We start from the raw sequence: 18,287 nt of genomic DNA on the forward strand, positions 1-18,287 counted from the left end.
TGGTGTTCCCGCCCACTCCAGGCTACCAGGAAGTTTACCTGACCTTTCTTGCAGATAGGTGAGGGAGGAGACAATAGAGTCTGGTTGTGTGACTACTGGGACACATACAATGTGCACGCACACAACTGCACGGCTCCGCCAGGGTAGAAAATGAGTCTTAGTCTAAGGCAGGGCAAAGGTGCATGACTAGAGATAATTTGCTGTGACAGCTGGTGTGAATTGCTAAGAAAGCAAGCAGGAAGTGGTGTGTTGATGAGAGGATTGGCAACACAGTGGCACACTTCCTCTTAGAGTTCCTGTTATGATCTCAAGGCTCAAGGCACAAGGTTCAAGGGGTGCAAATATCTACTTCAGATTTCTCAGAAAGAAAACAAAATCTAGCACGTCAGAATAATAATGTGTTTCCAAAATCCACACTTAAGGGTGGGTGTTTGGCTCCACTGGTTGATATCCAGCAACACAATATCAAACACACACATAGACACATTGACATTCTTCTATCTATTTCTTTAAATTCATTACATTAATTGGTGAAATTGTATGGTCATTGAAGGCATCTCTAAAATGGTGGGACTACTCAAAGTAAAATTTCCCATAAACTGATATACACATCAGGCCACAGTTTATAAAAAGACACCACACTAGGCTGTTGAACATTCAATGAATCAGATTTATTATTTTCATTCTGCACAACATTAAATCATGATGAGTGTTTTAAACAAGTGCAGTACATACTGTACAAGTGCTTTGGATTACTCAGGTATTCTGATGGATGACTGCCATACAATTTCCAACAAAGGCTGAGTAGCCTACTATACGTTCTCGTGCCTACAAACACTTGACTAAAGTCTTGGAATACATCACAAAGATAATACCTCTTTTTGAAAGGGTTGACACAGTGGCAAGTGCCAATGCTTCCACATAGCAGGAATCAGATGATGAGAAAGAGGTCTTGAGTTGAGATCTTTTCTAACATCTTAATTAAGTGGGGACACAACATCTCCAACCATATAATCCATCAGTTAAGTTCAAGTCACATTTGAATTGAAATGTGACATGTCTGTCAGATAGTACGGTAAACATTCAAATGATGTGTGGTGTGAACCATGTCCAAAGTCTAAAAAACATTTAATTTAGTATACTGTGAACTCTTTCTGTCTGGGCACCCAGTTAAATAATAGGGAGGAGAAAAGAGTCCAGACGTACTGAGCACTAGCCTGGCGTAGCCATATTCAAAATTCTATTCTGAATTTGAGTATGGAATTGGAGCATTAGATAATTATGGGCCGTGTTTCAACCAATAGCCTATAGAAGAAAAAATGCCTCTTCACACAATTGGACAGACCTATAACCAATCAGCTAGAGCAACGAAATAGCCTTCCGTGAGTCCTTTAGTGAGAAGTTGAACAGCCAACAAATGCCAATCACTGTTTTCTGTTAGTTTTTTAAAGTTATTGCGTTGTCAATATCACGATAGTGACATAAACGTCTAGTGACAAGCTTTTTGCTCTAAACGAAATCAACCATGCTCAGGTCATGTGAATGAATAGGCACCGTTGCTCATCTGTCCATCATTGTATAAAGCCTGCCGGATGATTGGATTGGTCCGCACTATTCTCAAGTTTTCATAGGTATGTTAATGGACCAAATCCAGACTGAATTTCCCGACCTTTAAATTCGGGCTGGCTTCCAGGCTAGAGCTAGCCTAGAGCACAGCCCACAGTCTTTGAATGCTGAATCATGATCTTGTGTCTACCCAAAACTCATGGGGGAATAGCAACTAGGCTACAGTAGAACTGATACGCAACAAATATTCTATTCAAAATTGATTTAAAAAGAAAACAAATAGTCCGGCAGCCAAATGCCATAATTTAGGTGAACCTGGTTTTGTCGGTTAAAGTTTTTTTTTTTGCTGTTTCTTGTTGTCAAGGGGTAACTCAATAAGATTAGAGAGGGTGCCCGGTGATATCCCTTGGGCAATTCTCGATATTAAGCATTTCTTGTCCAATGTGTTGAATATAAGGCGAGGCACCACAGGTGAATAGGGTAAAAAAATTAATAGCAGATATCACTATGAAACTTCCCCAGTTGATTACTTACATTAATATGGAGAAAAAAATTGTATTACAAGTTATCTGTAATATAAAGTTTAAATATGCAAATTAAGCATAATCTAATTAAATATGTGATGATTTGCATAAACTACAAAAAACTAAATTGGAACATTGGATGAAGCCAGGTTCAAAATTACTTTTTCATTGTGTTGACATATTAGATGAAAAGTCTTTTACACAGGGAACTTTAGATATCTCTTATTTATTCCGTAAATCAGAAAGTACTGCCAATAAAAAGGCTAGGAATAATATATCAACAAACCCCTCTGTAGAAGCCTTCTAAATATAGTTAGGTATAAGACTGGAAAGTTTGGTGTATGTAGGTGCTTCTGAAGTGCAGATTTCATTCTCAGAGTGGGAGAGGAAACGGATCCATGGGTGCTACATGCTAGCATCTCTCACTAGCACGTCTCTTAGGTGTGGATGGAGACATTTACCAGAGACTTTCTAATGAGGAGTCACAGCACTCAAAAAACCCTCCATAGAAATGCATGGGGTTAGTTTGTAACGCCAATATGGCAGTTGTCTACACATATCCCGCCCCTTCCAGCAAAAAAGTCTACATTGTGCCAATCATGTGGTGTGTTGTGAATACATCGTGCCAATCATGTGTTGTGATCTCACTGCTGGAGCAAGATTGGTGTTGTGAAGTCTTGCGCACACCGAAATAGATGCCTGTTAAGTGCCCAAAAAGCGCTACAATATGGCTGCTGAGTGGAAGGACTTGCCTAAAAGGACTTTGGGTTTACTTACTGCACAGCTATGTAAATGACTAGCCTAAACTGCCCTCTTTTAGCTGATTTCTACAGGGTGTCTGTTCTACTGTTGTAATATGTATAAAAAATTGCAGTAGTAGTCTATGCTCAGAGCCTAAACTCGTCATTCAAAAAGAGACTATTCATTTGGAGCCTGAAACAAAGGAATACTTCAGTTGGAAATTCAACTGCCATTTGAAGAAAGATTCATTGATTCGTTACTGAGGCCAACCAGTCTACCAGAAAATGTCAAACTTGCACCAAACTACATTTTGGAGATGATCAGATGTGGCTGCAAGAGTGAAAATCCTTGTAGCTCTAACAGATGCAGTTGCCAGGTTAATGGTGCCTTGCACAATGTTCTCTGCATGTTTTAGGGTAGGATGAGCCAGAACTGGACAATTATCAGAACTAATACTAGAGGAAAAGTGCACATATTCAGAATTATTACAGGCAATATCTGAAATTATAAATTCATTATTTGACATAGAAAAGGGTTACATTTTCCCAATTTGAATGCATTAAGTATTGTCTGAATAACTATCACACTGCTATTTTTTTTCTTCATGATTTCGGCACATAGGGCTTTAATGGTTAATGTAGGACATTGCCCAAGGGATATCAATGGGCACCCTCCTACATATTAAAGAGCCACCCAAAGTCAACAAGTCTAAGCAAAAATTAATAAATAAATAACCCCCAAAACCAGGTCTGACCCCATGGCTCCCGGATTGGCATTATCTAAAATATAGAAATTCATTAATTCACTTAGTAAAGGGTTCATTTGTCCAAATTTGAATATACTGTCTGACAAACTATCACACAGAACACTCTATTTTAGTGCATTTTATTTCAGTTGATTTGCATTTAATATGAGTAGGCCTACTCATCTTGAAATTAGAGGTATATCCTATTTTTTCATGATTTTGGCACATTGGGCTTTTTCATATTTAAACATTAAATTACAGAAAACTTGTAATACAAATTTCCTGTGTAAAATACTTTTCATCTAATATGTAAACATAATGAAAATGTAATTTTGAACCGGGCTTCATCTAATGTTCAGATTTTTTTCTTTTTAAACTTTATGCAAATCAGCACATATTTAACTAGATGTACCGCAGAGCGGTACAAAATATGACCGCCGCCCAGTCCAGCACATTTTTTCCACAAAAATAAATTACGCTGAAAGGCCTATATGATTCTAACTGTCTCACTAAATTGCATTATCCACACTCAATTCTCACTGGTATCTGCTAGACAACAAGTACCAAAACATGATTAGTTCATAGATTTTACATGTAAAATTCATTTTATACAACCCCACCCCCATCTTGCCTGTTCATAATTCTGAGAAATTCTTGAATTGTGTGCATGTGTGCGTGTACACGTTTATGTTTATGTGTGTGTGTGTGTGTGTTTGCCTGCGTATGTGTGTTTGTGCATGTGCATGCATGCGTACATATGTCTACTGTGTGAGTATGTGTCATACGTATGATTACTGTGAATGTATGTGTGTGCGTGTGTATCTGTTTATGCACATGTGTGCACATGGAATGTGTTAACATGACCCCTGGAGGCAAACATACGGAAAAAATTGGTCATCCTAGGCCCTACGGTTCTCAAGATATTGACAGAAAACTGTGTCTGCCCTACCCTCCTTTCGGGGGGTCCAGTCCAGGGGGGGGGCTACAGATCAAAACGAAAAACGATGGTTCCATGGTATCCATGTGGGGTTACATGCCCACCAAGTTTCGTGTACCCCGGTCTTTCAGTTTCCTGGGAATCCTTGTTGGTGTACGGTCACTAAATGTACACATAAATTATTTTATTGTAAGGCCCCCCATGAACGAAAGTTCACAAAACTTGGCATGCATTCGGAGGGTGTCATAATGATCCTACACTTTCAATTTCGTGCAGTTTTGACCATGTCAGCCAGAGATATTGTGATGAAAACACCTATTTTTTTGCTTTTTAATTTTTAACTAGGTGGCGCTATACATAAAATAAGTGGTAATGGGATGGGTTGACATGCCCCCTTAAGACCAACATACAAAAAAAAGGTGGACCTCCTAGGCCCTACGGTTCTTGAGATATTCACAGAAAACTGTCTCCGGCCACCTACAGGCCAGTTGGTGTATAGTAACATAAATTAATTTATTGTGTGGCCCCCCATGAACAGAATTCCACGAAACTTGGCGTGCATTCAGAGGGTGTCATAATGATCCTACACTTCCAATTTCGTGCAGTTTTGACTATGTTAGGTCACAGATACCTGCGATTACAACACCTCATTTTTACTTTTTTGTGTTTAACTAGGTGGCGCTATACATGAAATGAGTGGTTATGGAATGGGTTGACATGGCCCCTTGAGATCAACATACAAAAAAAATGGTCCTCCTAAACCCTACGGTTCTCGAGATATTCATAGAAAACTGTGTCTGCCCTACCCTCCTTTCGGGGGGTCCAGTCCAGCGGGGGCACTACAGATCAAAACGAAAAACGATGGTTCCATGCTATCCATGTAGGGTTACATGCCCACCAAGTTTCGTGTACACCGGTCTTTCGGTGTCCCGGGAATCCTTGACGGAAATTTGGACATGCGAAAAAGATTGGACATGCAGCTTCGCTGCGCGGCGGTCATAATTAGATTATGCCTAATTTGCATATTCACACATTACATTTCAGATAACTTGTAATACATTTTTTTTCCATATTAATGTAAGTAATCAACTGGGGAAGTTTCATAGTGATATCTGCTAGTTAATTTTTTTGCCCTATTCACCTGTAGTGTCTCACCTTGTATTCAATACATTGAACAAGAAAGGGTTAATATACAAAATTGCCCAAAGGATATCACTGGGCACCCTAGTCTACAAGATTCTGCAAAAAAAAAAACTTTAACCGACAAAACCAGGTCTGACCCCATGACTGCCGGACTAAAAGTCATGATAAGATTCATCAATCAGATACCAGGTGAGTCTGGACCAGGCCTGGTAGATGCATACTCGATCCGCTCCAGCCATAGACTATAGCTCCAGCGGTTTACTTCCTGGAAGAGTAAAGGAAACAGTCTTTCCTTGATGTCATGCTCCATGTGCTTTTACAACACCTCTCTCTCACAAGGCAGTTACAATTTAAGACAAGACACAGTCTCCAGTCATGACAGCAATGCAAACCTCAGATTTCAAGAAAAGGTGAGAGTTTGTCGTAAACAGGAGTAACAACACACCAAAGGACTTCATAGCAGGTTAATGTTAGTTAAAAAAAAAAAAAAACATGATTGTCAATAAATGATTAGCTAAAATTATACACACATGCTCTTGATTTTTAATGCTTGATGAAACACAGTGCACAACAGACCAAACCAGACCCCCCCCCCTTCCTCTCATTTAAGGCACACAAAGAAAACAAAGAGACAAAACTAACCCTCAAATCCAGACAGCGACACCTAGACGCTAGCTAAGCACTACTATGGGATGGGATGCTTGAGCTGTTCGACTTCCTCTTTCCTGGGTCTGAACACATCTCCCTCTGGGACCAGGAGAGGAGCCAGGACCTCCCTCCTCTAGACAGAGACAACCTGTTACAGCACTCGCACACCATTTCAGTGAGTCACTTTGGGCTAAATGCATAAATAAATAGTAATTAATCAGTCAACTCAGTTAACAACATCTAAATCTAAAAGGACTTGGTACAAATACTTTTAAATGAAGACCCAAATTAATAAAACAGTTTCAATATCAGATGATCACAGGAAGGTGTTTACTGACTGGGAATTTCAAGATTCTGCCATCTTCTGATTACTCGCTAACATTAAATTCACGAAAGGAGCCGTTTTAAACCTTTTAGAATTGAAGAAATATAGCTGGCTTTGCAGTGGGAGTCTCAACTCACCGAAATGCTGTTCAGTGCTGCCTCCACAGTGCCACCACGAGCACCGCCTTTCTCCTCGGCCGCGGCTAACAGGATGTCCCGGGCTTTATCCCAGTGGCCCATCCTGACGTGCACTGCAGCTGCATTGTAAAGCACCTGTCAATCAGGAAGAGCAATGTAATATGGGTTGAGTTGATCTCAGCATCAGGGCCTGGGACTCCAGAGAGAGACAATCACTTTTAATCAAATTTAAACTGATACAGACACCTCCTGTTCCTTCTAGATGTGAGAGTGAATTTTGGGCAAACAATAGAGGAAGAGGGCTGTGTCCAAAAAGAGATGACCTACTGTACCTGTGCCTGATTATGCAATCTACCAACACAAAGCATGTTTCTGTAGTGACACTCTTACATAAGACAAGAAACACCTTCAAAGAATTTACAATAACATATTCCCTCTTCCAAAAAGGAAGTAGCAGACCTTTATCCTAAGAGATGGAAGGTACTGTATTAACCATGTTGTGAAATGCTTTATATCTGCTGTAAATCTGACATAGTCTTTAATACAGCGGGGGAGATAAGTGTTGAATGCGTCAACATGTTTTAAGTAAGTATACTTCCAGTCAGGCTATTCGCATGAAACTAGGCATTCGTATCAACTCAGGTAATCCACACATATATAAAAATCCAAACATGAAAGACCATAAATAAAGTAATGTGTAATAAAGTGGAATGACACAGTAAAAAAGTATTGAACGTGCCTACTGAAATTTCTTAAATACTTTTTGGAAAAGCCTTTGTAATGACAGTATCAAGACATTTCCTGTATGACGAAACTAATCAGTCGCAGTATTCAGCTGTGATTTTGGCCCATTCTTCTAAACAGATAGTCTTTCAATCTTGAAGATTCCAGGGGTTCCTCTTGTGAATCCTGATCTTTAGTTCCTTCCAAAAATGTTGAATTGGATTTAAGTCAGGGCCTTGATTTCCTTTCTCTAAAACCAATTGAGAGTTTCCTATGCTGTACTGTATGCTTTGGATCGTTGTCCTGCTAGAAGGTCTATCCATATTCTCCTGGAAAAATTGACTCCATTCATCGTTCCTTCAAGAAGTCTGCCAGTACCATGAGATGAAAAACAGCCCCATACCATCATACCTCCACCTCCAAACCTCACTGTTGGTATGGTATTTTTAGGGTGATGTTCAGTGCCATTTTTCCTCCAAACATGGTGTGTACTATCACATCTAAAAAGATCTCGCCTGACGAGACTATATTCTCTCATCCTAACAATGGATTATTCCTACCCCTGAAATCAAGAAGACGCCTATGTAGTCACAAAGCCAGAACTGAGAGACTCAGGAGAAGTTTTTATCCCCAGGCCATCCGAACTCTGAACTCACACTATACTGACTTTGCACACATTCACTCCTCAGCACTCTCAAACATTTCCCAACTTTGAACTCACACTATACTGACTTTGCACTCATTCATTACTCAGCACTCATGACCCCCCCCCCCCCCCCCACATACACACCTACAAGACTTTTAGCGCTTTTACATCCCTCTCCCTATGCTACAGACCTTTTATTTATTTTCTTATTTCATCACACGTCAAAACACACACACACACACACACACACACACACACATATCTGACTTTCTCCAACTTTTGCACATCTCCATAGAACCCCCCCCCCCTCCACCCACCCCCATCCCCCCCCCTCCCTCCAATACACAGCACATTGTCTCATGAGGAAGCTTCTCCAACACACTTATTGTACACTGCCCTCTCCCCACATACACAGCATACTATCCCATCTCCCCTGTCATCCCCCCAACACACACACCTTGGTAAGGGAGTTTTTCCTTGCCCCTGTTGCTCTTGGGTGCTCCTTGTTGGTGCCCCCCCCCCCAATCCCAATCCTCCCCCACCTTTCTTATGCAGCCCTTGCCACTTAATCTACTAAACCCCTCTTCTACTGCACTTTTTACCCCCCCCCCCCCATTAATGCACAAATAGGCTGACACCAGACATAATTTCACTGCATTTCTTACTTCCAGTAACTATATGCATGTGACAATAAACTTCCTTGTATCCTTGTACAGACATTGGATCCAAAGCTTGTGGGAAACATTTTGAAGGGCAAGAAAAAAGATCCCCATGTCCAAAACCCCACAGTAGAAGGCCTCCAACGCATACTTACCCTTGCTCAGCAGAGAGAGAGATGGTGATGTCCATAAAACTCTGGCTCCATATACAGATGATATTTCCTCCAAAATCAAAGTTTTATATCATGTATCATGTATAGCGAACTACTGCAGTAAGACAAAAATCAGTGAGCAGCAGCAAGTTGCAAATGTTGAGAGTGAGAGCACATCTGCACCAAGAAGGCTGAGTAGGGCTGATAAAACATAATTTAAAATTCGGAGAGATTGTTTCATTTGTGGGAAGGCCAGCTCTAAACCAGAACCTCTGACAGCAATTTCAACTGGAACAGTCGCAAGTACCAGAGACAAGGTCCTTCAGGCAGCTTCTGAAAGGCTTGATGAAGATGTATATCTTCGAATTATTTCATGCCCAGATAGATAGATAGATAGATACAGTAGATAGATAGATAGATACTTTATTGATCCCCAAGGGGTCAATCTCTTTGCATCTGATCAGATCTCTTTGCATATGATACCAAATACCATAAAATGCCTTGTACACTACATCTCTAAATTAAATATAGCAGAAGCCATAGACCAATGTCTATAACAAAGACCAATGTCTATAACAAACAGGGATGGATTACTGCACGGGCCAACCGGGCCCAGGCCCAAGGGGTCAGGGGGCCCTGAAGCCCAAGCCTTTGTATGGAATCATTGCCTCAATATCAACAAATCAGGATGTACTGTAGGGTATGAATCTAATTGAAGACATTGATAAAACAGTATTGTCCAAAGGTATGAAAGTAAGGACTCTCAAGTCTTTGACTGATAGCTATGAGTCAAATACTAATACTTTGCAGATTAAAATACAATTTGTTGGAAATTATTGAAAATTGCAATTAGGGCTGCAGCTATCGATTATTTTTGTAATCGATTAATCTAGCACTTTATCGATTGATTAATCGATTAATCGGATAATTTTTTTTTTGCATTTTTAAACAACCAAAACAAATAATGCATAACGAAAATTACATGGCTGTAAAATGATCAAGCAATTGACACAGAGGTATTTATTCTAACTCCAACATTTGGCTCCAAAACTAAGCCCATTTATTGCAATTTACCCATTTAGTGTTTATAAGTGCCAGTGCCAACAATTAAATAATGTTCAAAATGCTCTCTGTAAAATTGCAGCCTCTTGTGCATGACAAAGCTGTCCATACTATGTTGTGAAGTGCTGGGAGGGAGAAGAGGGAAAGCAATTTAATGTATTAATATGCACAACAAGTTTCATGCTGTAATCTAGACTTGACATCAAAGTAAATATCTGTTTTATGTAGATTTCTACACCTGCAACATTTACCATTAGGCTAGGCTACTAAAAAATAGCCTACCATTAGGCTACTAACAAATAATTTTACCATTAGGCTACTAACAAATAATTTCTGGGGTGAGCCTATTTGCTATGGTAACCCAGCAACCTGTGTGTGTGTGTGTGTGTGTGTGTGTGTGCACGCGTGCGGTGCGTGAGGGAAGATGAGGGTGCATGCATGTGTGTATAAAAATGGGTTCTTTTTTAGGCATACTGTCTTGCAATTGAACGTGAATAAGTTTACTACTTAAAAACATAAAAAGCTAAACATTATATCACGACATCGCTACAAATACAGTATGTGATTAAAATCAGCCAACATCAATGTAGGCTATAGGCTACGTAGATGATAGATAGGCTAGATAGATTAGATAGATAGCCTACTTTATTTATTGACGCTTGGTGAAAGAGCATGGAGTGCATGTTTTCGGTTCAGATGCTTGTTCTTTTCCTTTTTGGAGTATGTAATGATCCCAAAACTTTACTTGAAAACTTTAGACATTCTCTGCCATTTATGGACATCTTGACTCCGCCATCGCCCCAGCTAATTCAGAACATAGGCATAATCTATGATTCAGAATGTATCAAGATTCACGCGCTAGTGGTGTGCTTCCCGAACAACGGTCTGTGTGGAACAATAAAATCCCTGCGCGTATAGTGCGCGTCATAGGAACGAGGCTTCGAGGCAGGGTACCATAGCATTAATTCCTGCAGACGCCCCTGGGCTGAAGCCCAGGTAAGCCCCTGCATTAAGTGGTTGAGGGCATTACCTATGATTTTCTCTGTAACAATTGTACCTGCTGCCTCCAATTCTTTCTGGAGGTTTCTCCGAGTGGTCCTTGGGTCTTGGACTACTCTTCTGACTATCCTTCTAACTCTGATCAGAAATCTTGCAAGGTGCTCCTGTGCGTGGCCGGTTTATGATGCAGTGATGTTCCTTCCACTTGCAGATAATTACCCCAATGCTGCTTACTGGAAGATTCTTAAATTTTGAAATGCATCTGTAATCAGTTCCATTGATATGTTTTGCAACAATAAGGTTGCGATGGTCTTGGGAGAGCTCTTTGCTTTTACCCATTATGAAATGTTTCTTGTGTGACACCTTGGTAACAAAAAAACTTTTATAGCCCATCATTATGTACTAACCCAGCTTATTTTAATTTACCCACATAGGAGGGAATTACTCTCTAACTACTTACAGATTCCTTGCCTTGGTGTACTGCTCTTTCTTAGCGTGTTCAATACTCTTTTCTTCTGTCATTCCTTTTTATTACACATAACTCTGCTTATGGACTTAAATGTTTGGATTTTTGTATGTGTCGATTACCTGAGTCAATACTAATGTCATGTGGATAGCCTCACCAGAAGTACACTTACTGAACATTTTTTTGACGCATTCAATAATTATTCCCCCTGCTGTATGTATTGGCCACTGTAGGCAGCACAGTCCCCTTTGACAGCTGAATTTGAAACATGGCATAACTTCACTAGCAAAGAATGCTGGTTGTGTGTGTCTTATCTAGTCTGAGGCAGGTGGATCGCTATTGTGCAACTGCAGCATTTCTCATAATAACTGAAGGAGCCTTTGTTGAGAGATAGCACAGCAGGGGAATCAGGACTGTGGAAAAACGGCATGTCTAAAAGTATGCTAAATCACAGGTCACAGGGCACTCCTGACAATGGGTTTGAAAATGTCTACCAAAAGTACAAAATGCACTGAATATCTTTAAAACTGATAGTAGTGTTAACACACTATCAGTTAACACAATCTAACATTTCCAAAAGGGATTCGTGCTTTCCTTCTGCATTCACAGAGAGACTTAAATTTCCAGGTGTGAAATTGATACCCTTGTGGGGTTACTGTACCTGCCAACTGTAGAGTTTATAGCACAGCCCCAGCTGCCGATAGTCAATGACGGCGTTCTCTCTCATTTGCTTCTTGGCCCATATGCAGTCAGCGAGAGCTTCCTCGGGTCTGACAGACAGATGGAGCGGGAGAGTGAATGAATTAGGAAATGTGTGAGAGAAAAGGAACCAGAGGTATAAAATCTACCAAAAACCAGAAGTATATAAAGTCTAGACAGAACTCTCAATACATGAGTGAGTGCATGAGTGATGATACGATCTGTACATAGCGATGAAGGAGGAAACCTGATTTAGTTAATAACAGCCACACAGCAGGCCCTACCTATTAGCCAGCAAAAGGACTCCAGCCCTTTGGAAAAAACCAACAGCAAGCCTCTCATCCTTGGCAATGGTTTGGTCTAAAGCCTAGGGGCACAAAAAAGAGAGCAATAGACAACTGGAAGTTGTAGACACCTGTCGTAGGTATGGAGTCTAAGACTCAGACTGTAGATGGTCTTATCTGAAAGGATTGAGCCGTATTTGCTTTTGGTAACTTACCTGGATGGCTGGCTGCAGCTGACCAAGGGCTAAGTGTGCGGCTGCGGTCGCAAACAGGGTGCGGGCGGTGGGCTTATTGATGTCATCGAGCTTGGCGAGCACACCCTGCCAGTCTCGTGCATCCACGGCCTTCACGGCCTCGTCCCAGAATCGCAGTAGCTCCGTGTCTGACATGGCCCTGTGGCACAGTCACACACAGCTCAGGCAAGAGATTCATTATGAAATGGGTGAAATGCACATGGTGCGCTCAAAAATCCTTGATGTTTGCTCTGTTTCCACCCTCTCTGGTGAAATTTCACCAACTTAAGATTCTGATACTATCCTAGCAACATTCTGGACAGATATGTTGATCGCATCACAAATAGTTCATTAATCTTCAAGCACAGGGCTTAGTATGATTGCCAGTGAATCAAATAAAAATAAATTAAAAAAACAACACAAGTGAGTTCTACAGATAACATCTGACAACTGAGACTAGTTGAGCCAGTTTTGTTTGTTAGCCACCTTGTGCCAAAAGCAAAAAAGCACATCTGAAGATCTACTCACCCACACTCCCAGCACCACAATAATCTAGTCAAGTGATCTCCAACTGACAAAAATAGGTTTTCTCTTACGGCAGCAGATAAATATGAATTAACAGTGTGGGATTCCTGGTTCCCTCTGAGGTTGTGGCCCCTAAGCTTGGCAACAGGGAAATAGCACATGCATAAGTGTGTCGTATCAGCAGCCTTGGTGTTCCCGCCCACTCCAGGCTACCAGGAAGTTTACCTGACATTACCTGCAGATAGGTGAGGGAGGAGGCAATTGCATCTGGTTGTGTGACTACGGGGACACACACCATGAGCCGAGAATGGCAAAAACTGCACTTGGGGGTAAATGTTTGGCTCCACTGGTTATGCAGCACAACAACAAACACACACATAAACAAACACATTGTCACTCTTCCGGTTTCCTTTAATTCATTACATTAATTAGTCAAATTGTATGATCATTAAAGGAGAATTCTTGCAAATTTTTACATAGATATCCGTTTCTCAAGGTCACGAGTACTGTCAGTATGGGAAAAAAAACCCTGAGAACAATCGGTTCGAACTAGCTCGAAATTGCTGCAGCCAACAGCTAGAGCTACAGGCAGCTACAATGCTACACTCTGGGGGCATGTTCATGACCCCCTGAGTATAGCACTGTAACTGCAGCAATTAGAGCTAGGTAGAACCAATTGTTTTCGTTTTTTTTTCCCCTCGTACCAACAGTAATCGGTGACGTTGAAAAACAAATCTATGTGAAAAATCACCGGAATTCTCCTTTAAAGGCATCCTGGTGGGACTACTCAAAGTAATAGTTCCATTACCCATGAACTGATATACACATCAGGCCACAGTTCATAAAAAGACACCACACTAGGCTGTTGAACATTCAATGATTCAGATTTATTATTTTCATTCTGCACAACATTAAATCATGACGAGTGTTTCAAACGAGTGCAGTACATACAAGTGCTTTGGATTACTCAAGTATTCTGATGGATGACTGCCTTCAGATTTCCATTAAAGGCTGAGTACTACGTTCACAGTCTTGTGCCTACAAACACTTGACTAAAGTCTTGGAATACATCACAAAGACAATACCTCTGTTTGAAAGGGTTGACATATTGGCAAGTGTCAATGTTTCCACATAACAGGAATCAGAACAGCTTGGATGAGATTGGCTGCTCTTGAGTTGAGATATTTTCTAGCATCTTATTTAAGTCTACAACTTCTCAGTGCTTTCCAACTATATAATCCATCAGTTAGCTTCAAATCACATTTGAAATTAAATGTGAAATGTCTGTCAGATAGTACGGTAAATAATACAATGATGTGTGTGGTGTGAACCAGTGTCCAAAGTCTAAAAAACATTTAATTTAGTATACTGTGAACTCTTTCTGTCTGGGCACCCAGTTAAATAATAGGGAGGAGAAAAGAGTCCAGATGTACTGAGCTCACCTCACAGCCTTTAAAAGTGTTGGATAATGAGTCTTGTGTCTGTCCAAAACTCATGGGGATAGCGACTAGAACAGATACGCAAAAAACAATCCATTTGAAATGCAACTCAAAGAATCAATGATTGTTGTCATTTTCTTGTGTGAAGCTGCTGATAAGGCAGTTATGTGTGTTTTTACACTAACACCCTTCCAAACAAGATAGCTGATAAATGATTCTTAAGGGCTGAGGAATCATAGTTTGCTATAAAGTTGGCTAGAACAGAAAGACTCACTAAGGACATACAGAAAAGGAGATTTTGAAACAATGACATTGATTTAAAAAGAAAACAAAGTCATGATAAGATTCATCAATCAGATACCAGGTGAGTCTGGACCAGGCCTGGTAGATGCATACTCGATCCGCTCCAGCGGTTTACTTCCTGGAAGATTAAAGGAAACAGTCTTTCCTTGATGTCATGCTCCATGTGCTTTTACAACACCTCTCTCTCACAAGGCAGTTACAATTTAAGACAAGACACAGTCTCCAGTCATGACAGCAATGCAAACTTCAGAATTCAAGCAAAGGCAGGAGTTTGTCCTATATAAACAGGAGTAACACACCAAAGGACTTCATAGCAGGTTAATGTTAGTTTTAAAAAAACAAAAACACATGATTGTCAATAAATGATAAATTAAAAGTATACATACATATACCAAAACATTCATAACACAAAAATCTTGCAGCCAGAATGATGATGTTCCAAACAATTTCAATACCTTATTGATAACATACACTAATAGAAATAGAATTTTGCAAAAAGAAACTCAACGTGGGAATCATTTGAAACTCCAGCCACAACACACAATTCAAGAGTCCAGTACTTGTGCAATGAATTATCCAGCATTTGTACAATCAAATCAACTCCAGATTGGACTCAAAGAGAGAAGATCGGGTCATTCATAAATCCTAATAATGTCAAACTCCTCTGTGCTCTTGACTTGTAGTGCTTGAGGAAACACAGTGCTACCAAACCCAGAGCAATAGGACAGGAAGATGCATGGAGTATTGAATACAATCAAAGAGAAAGTGTAAGAGCCAAAGTCAACGTAACACAGATTAAATGAACAGACGTGACACGGGTAAAAATAAGACTTGGTTCTAGCCAGGCATGATGGTTTCTTGGCTAACCTCTAGAGGGCACCAGACTCCTCAACAGAGTTTCTCACAACAGACTAAACCAGCACTCACCCCCCCCCCAACCCTACCCCTTCCTCTTATTTAAGGCACACAAAGAAAACAAAGATACAAAACTAACCCTCAACGGATTCAGACAGCAACACTTAGATGCTAGCAAAGCACTACTATAGGATGGGAGTCTACTGATTATGCCTGACAGACATCTAGTGAGCTGAGGTAGGCAGAAAGAATGCTCTGCATGGAAAGACAGCCTGTCAGTACCAGCTGGGAACGTGAGACTTCACAACAGTGACCTCATCCCAGTCCTTATTAGTGTCATGAAGCTTGAGACCAGTCATATGAGAGCCAGCTGACAGCAAAGCACTGCCATCTGACATGACGGGCACAGAGAGTCAGTGACTGTAGCATCACAATACATGAATGAAATTGAGTATGAGGCTGCTACACATGTAGTTGGGCACTAGAGAACTAGATAGCAATGGACTGCAGAGTGGATTTGGCCTAGATCGTCCTTGAGGCCTGCTATCTAATGCTAGTTTCTTGGGGCTGTATGCGTGTGATGTGCATTTTTATATGCATGCTACAGGGTTGCTGTTGCCTTTGAGGTGGAAGGTAAATGAACTAAGCAAGAGTAAGATGTAGCCTAGAAGTTGGAGTCTAGAGCAGCTAGTGTCTCCTCTAGTGTAGTGCACTCGTGGTAGGAGACCACCAGGGGGCGTCAGGGGATGGAGCTGTGCGATTAGGGCTTCTCCTGCGGGCCCTTCAGGTGGAAGGGGGCAGAAATGAAGGGGTCTGCAGCGCCCCCGAGACCCTCAGATCCCCAGGAGTGTGGGGGCACCTTGGCAGCCGAAGAGGATGCAGATGTACTCATAGACTGCAGGGACACGGCGGCCTCAAAGTGTCTGGAGTACTTGGCCAGTGCCTGGGGCCGAAAGGGCTGCTGGGCTACCTGGCCAAAGATGGCTGCTTCGTGACCCCCAGGAGGAACGGCGACCAGGTGGGGGCTGTGCTGCTGCGGCGGTGTCCTGGACTGTGGGGCCGAGTGGACGGTCCTTCTGCCGAACGGAGCCTGCAGGAAGACGTCCGGCTGTGGCCGAGTGGCTGGCTGCGGTCGTGGGAAGGGGGCCTTGGCGAACACGTCGGCCTCCTCCTCCGCCACGATCACCCCCCTGCCATCCTCCTGTCCAGCCCTGAACGGGGCACTGGCGAAGGGGTCGGCCTCCTGGTCAGTCTCTCCTTGGGGTAAGGCTGGCTGGGCGGCAGTGTGGTTGGGGGCATCCATGGGCTGAGAGGGTTGCTGGGAAAAGAAGGGTGCATGTGCATCTACAGCATGCGATTGGGCAGAGCGTTGGCTGTGGTCGTCCTCTTCGTCGGAGTCTTGCAGAAGAGGCTGCGAGCCGCTGCAGTCATGGGCAATGACCTCTAGCGCACTCCCAATTACCCGCTGTTCCCTCCCTTCATCACCCTCCTTGTCGCCGTCCTCTTCCTCCTCCTCCTCCTCCTCCTCACTTGAGTGAGGACAGCGATCAGGACCATCAAGGCTATCCTCCATGATAGCGGTCTCTCCACCTTCTCCAAGCACACTGTAGCCATTGCTCTCACCTTCCAAACCTGGACACAAGAGATAGACAGTAAGAGATGGGAAGAGAAGGGAAGAGAGAGAACAAGGAGATTGATACAGGGTCTCATGTCTAGAACTGAACATATGAAGACCATGCGGCCGTCTTGTGACAGTGCCTGAATAATAGCAGTGATTTTATAGGCAGATAATAATACATAGAAAAACATCAATGGAAAACATCTAAAAAAAGCAGGAGCAACCTGCAACAAGCTAGCACATGCCAGCAACAACAGAGACGTGGAAACCTCTAGGACAGCAAGTACAACAAATACTCACAGCACCGCACTAAACAAAGACCTACTCACAAACACACAAACAACTACATCACAAACCTTGTTTCCAAAATGAATAGTAAAACACACACACACACACACACACACACATTTCCCATCTTGGATTGGTTCTTACTACCCACAGGAACCCAGTGTGTGTTTATTCATGTGGGTATGTGATTAGGTGGTGTGAGATTAGCTGAGTGAATAGTTAACAGAAAACCATGGAAACAAGGTAGTGCAGGAGAGTGAGTTGGAACGACAGACACACAGAGATTAGTCTTAATACCCTCTGAAATACCAGCTGTCGAAACGTCCTCAAGCACTTGCTTTGATCGAAAACTCACTTCCTAAGTTCCTTCTTACGTGAGATGGAAAACACTAGGCCTCAGGATTGGTACACATTAGTGGGACCATAGCTGGACCGCCAGGCTCAACTCCTAACAGTGTGGCTCAGGACGTGTTGACAGCTGGATAACAGCTGGGTTTTCGGACGGAATGGTGAGGACGCCACTAAGTCGGCAGAAGAAGCAGGGCCAGTCTTACCTTACAGAAATGCAGT

At 41.9% G+C, this 18,287-nt stretch overlaps 2 protein-coding genes across 9 annotated transcripts in view; both read right to left on the reverse strand.

The window, feature by feature from the left end:
• Nucleotides 1-5,196: 5,196 nt before the first annotated feature.
• On the reverse strand, nucleotides 5,197-13,376 carry LOC143106695 (NADPH oxidase activator 1-like). 2 transcript variants are annotated; one of them, XM_076271116.1, is made up of 7 exons: nucleotides 13,218-13,376; nucleotides 12,672-12,849; nucleotides 12,457-12,539; nucleotides 12,135-12,243; nucleotides 6,767-6,901; nucleotides 6,299-6,437; nucleotides 5,197-5,921 (listed from the first exon to the last, which is right to left on the reverse strand). In XM_076271116.1, the coding sequence occupies exons 1-6, from the start codon at nucleotides 13,373-13,375 to the stop codon at nucleotides 6,342-6,344; spliced, it is 759 nt and encodes a 252-aa protein (XP_076127231.1). In that variant the 5' UTR covers nucleotide 13,376; the 3' UTR covers nucleotides 5,197-5,921; nucleotides 6,299-6,341. The 2 variants fall into 2 exon arrangements, with proteins under 2 accessions (XP_076127231.1, XP_076127230.1); XM_076271115.1 differs by having other exon boundaries at nucleotides 5,197-6,437.
• Nucleotides 13,377-14,079: 703 nt separating this feature from the next.
• aak1a (AP2 associated kinase 1a) overlaps nucleotides 14,080-18,287 on the reverse strand; it is a 43,399-nt gene continuing 39,191 nt past the window's right edge. For all 7 annotated transcript variants that reach the window (XM_076271113.1, XM_076271112.1, XM_076271110.1 and 4 more), the window contains one exon: nucleotides 14,080-17,443. In XM_076271113.1, coding sequence (XP_076127228.1) covers nucleotides 16,572-17,443 — 872 coding nt within the window. In that variant the 3' untranslated portion in view covers nucleotides 14,080-16,571. The remainder of the gene's footprint in view (nucleotides 17,444-18,287) is intronic.

This window comes from Alosa pseudoharengus, unplaced genomic scaffold, assembly GCF_046254945.1.
Source record: "Alosa pseudoharengus isolate Yale_2024_CS ecotype anadromous, Long Island Sound unplaced genomic scaffold, YU_APseudo_1.1 YU_APseudo_1.1_scf_6, whole genome shotgun sequence".
Lineage (NCBI taxonomy): Eukaryota > Metazoa > Chordata > Actinopteri > Clupeiformes > Clupeidae > Alosa > Alosa pseudoharengus.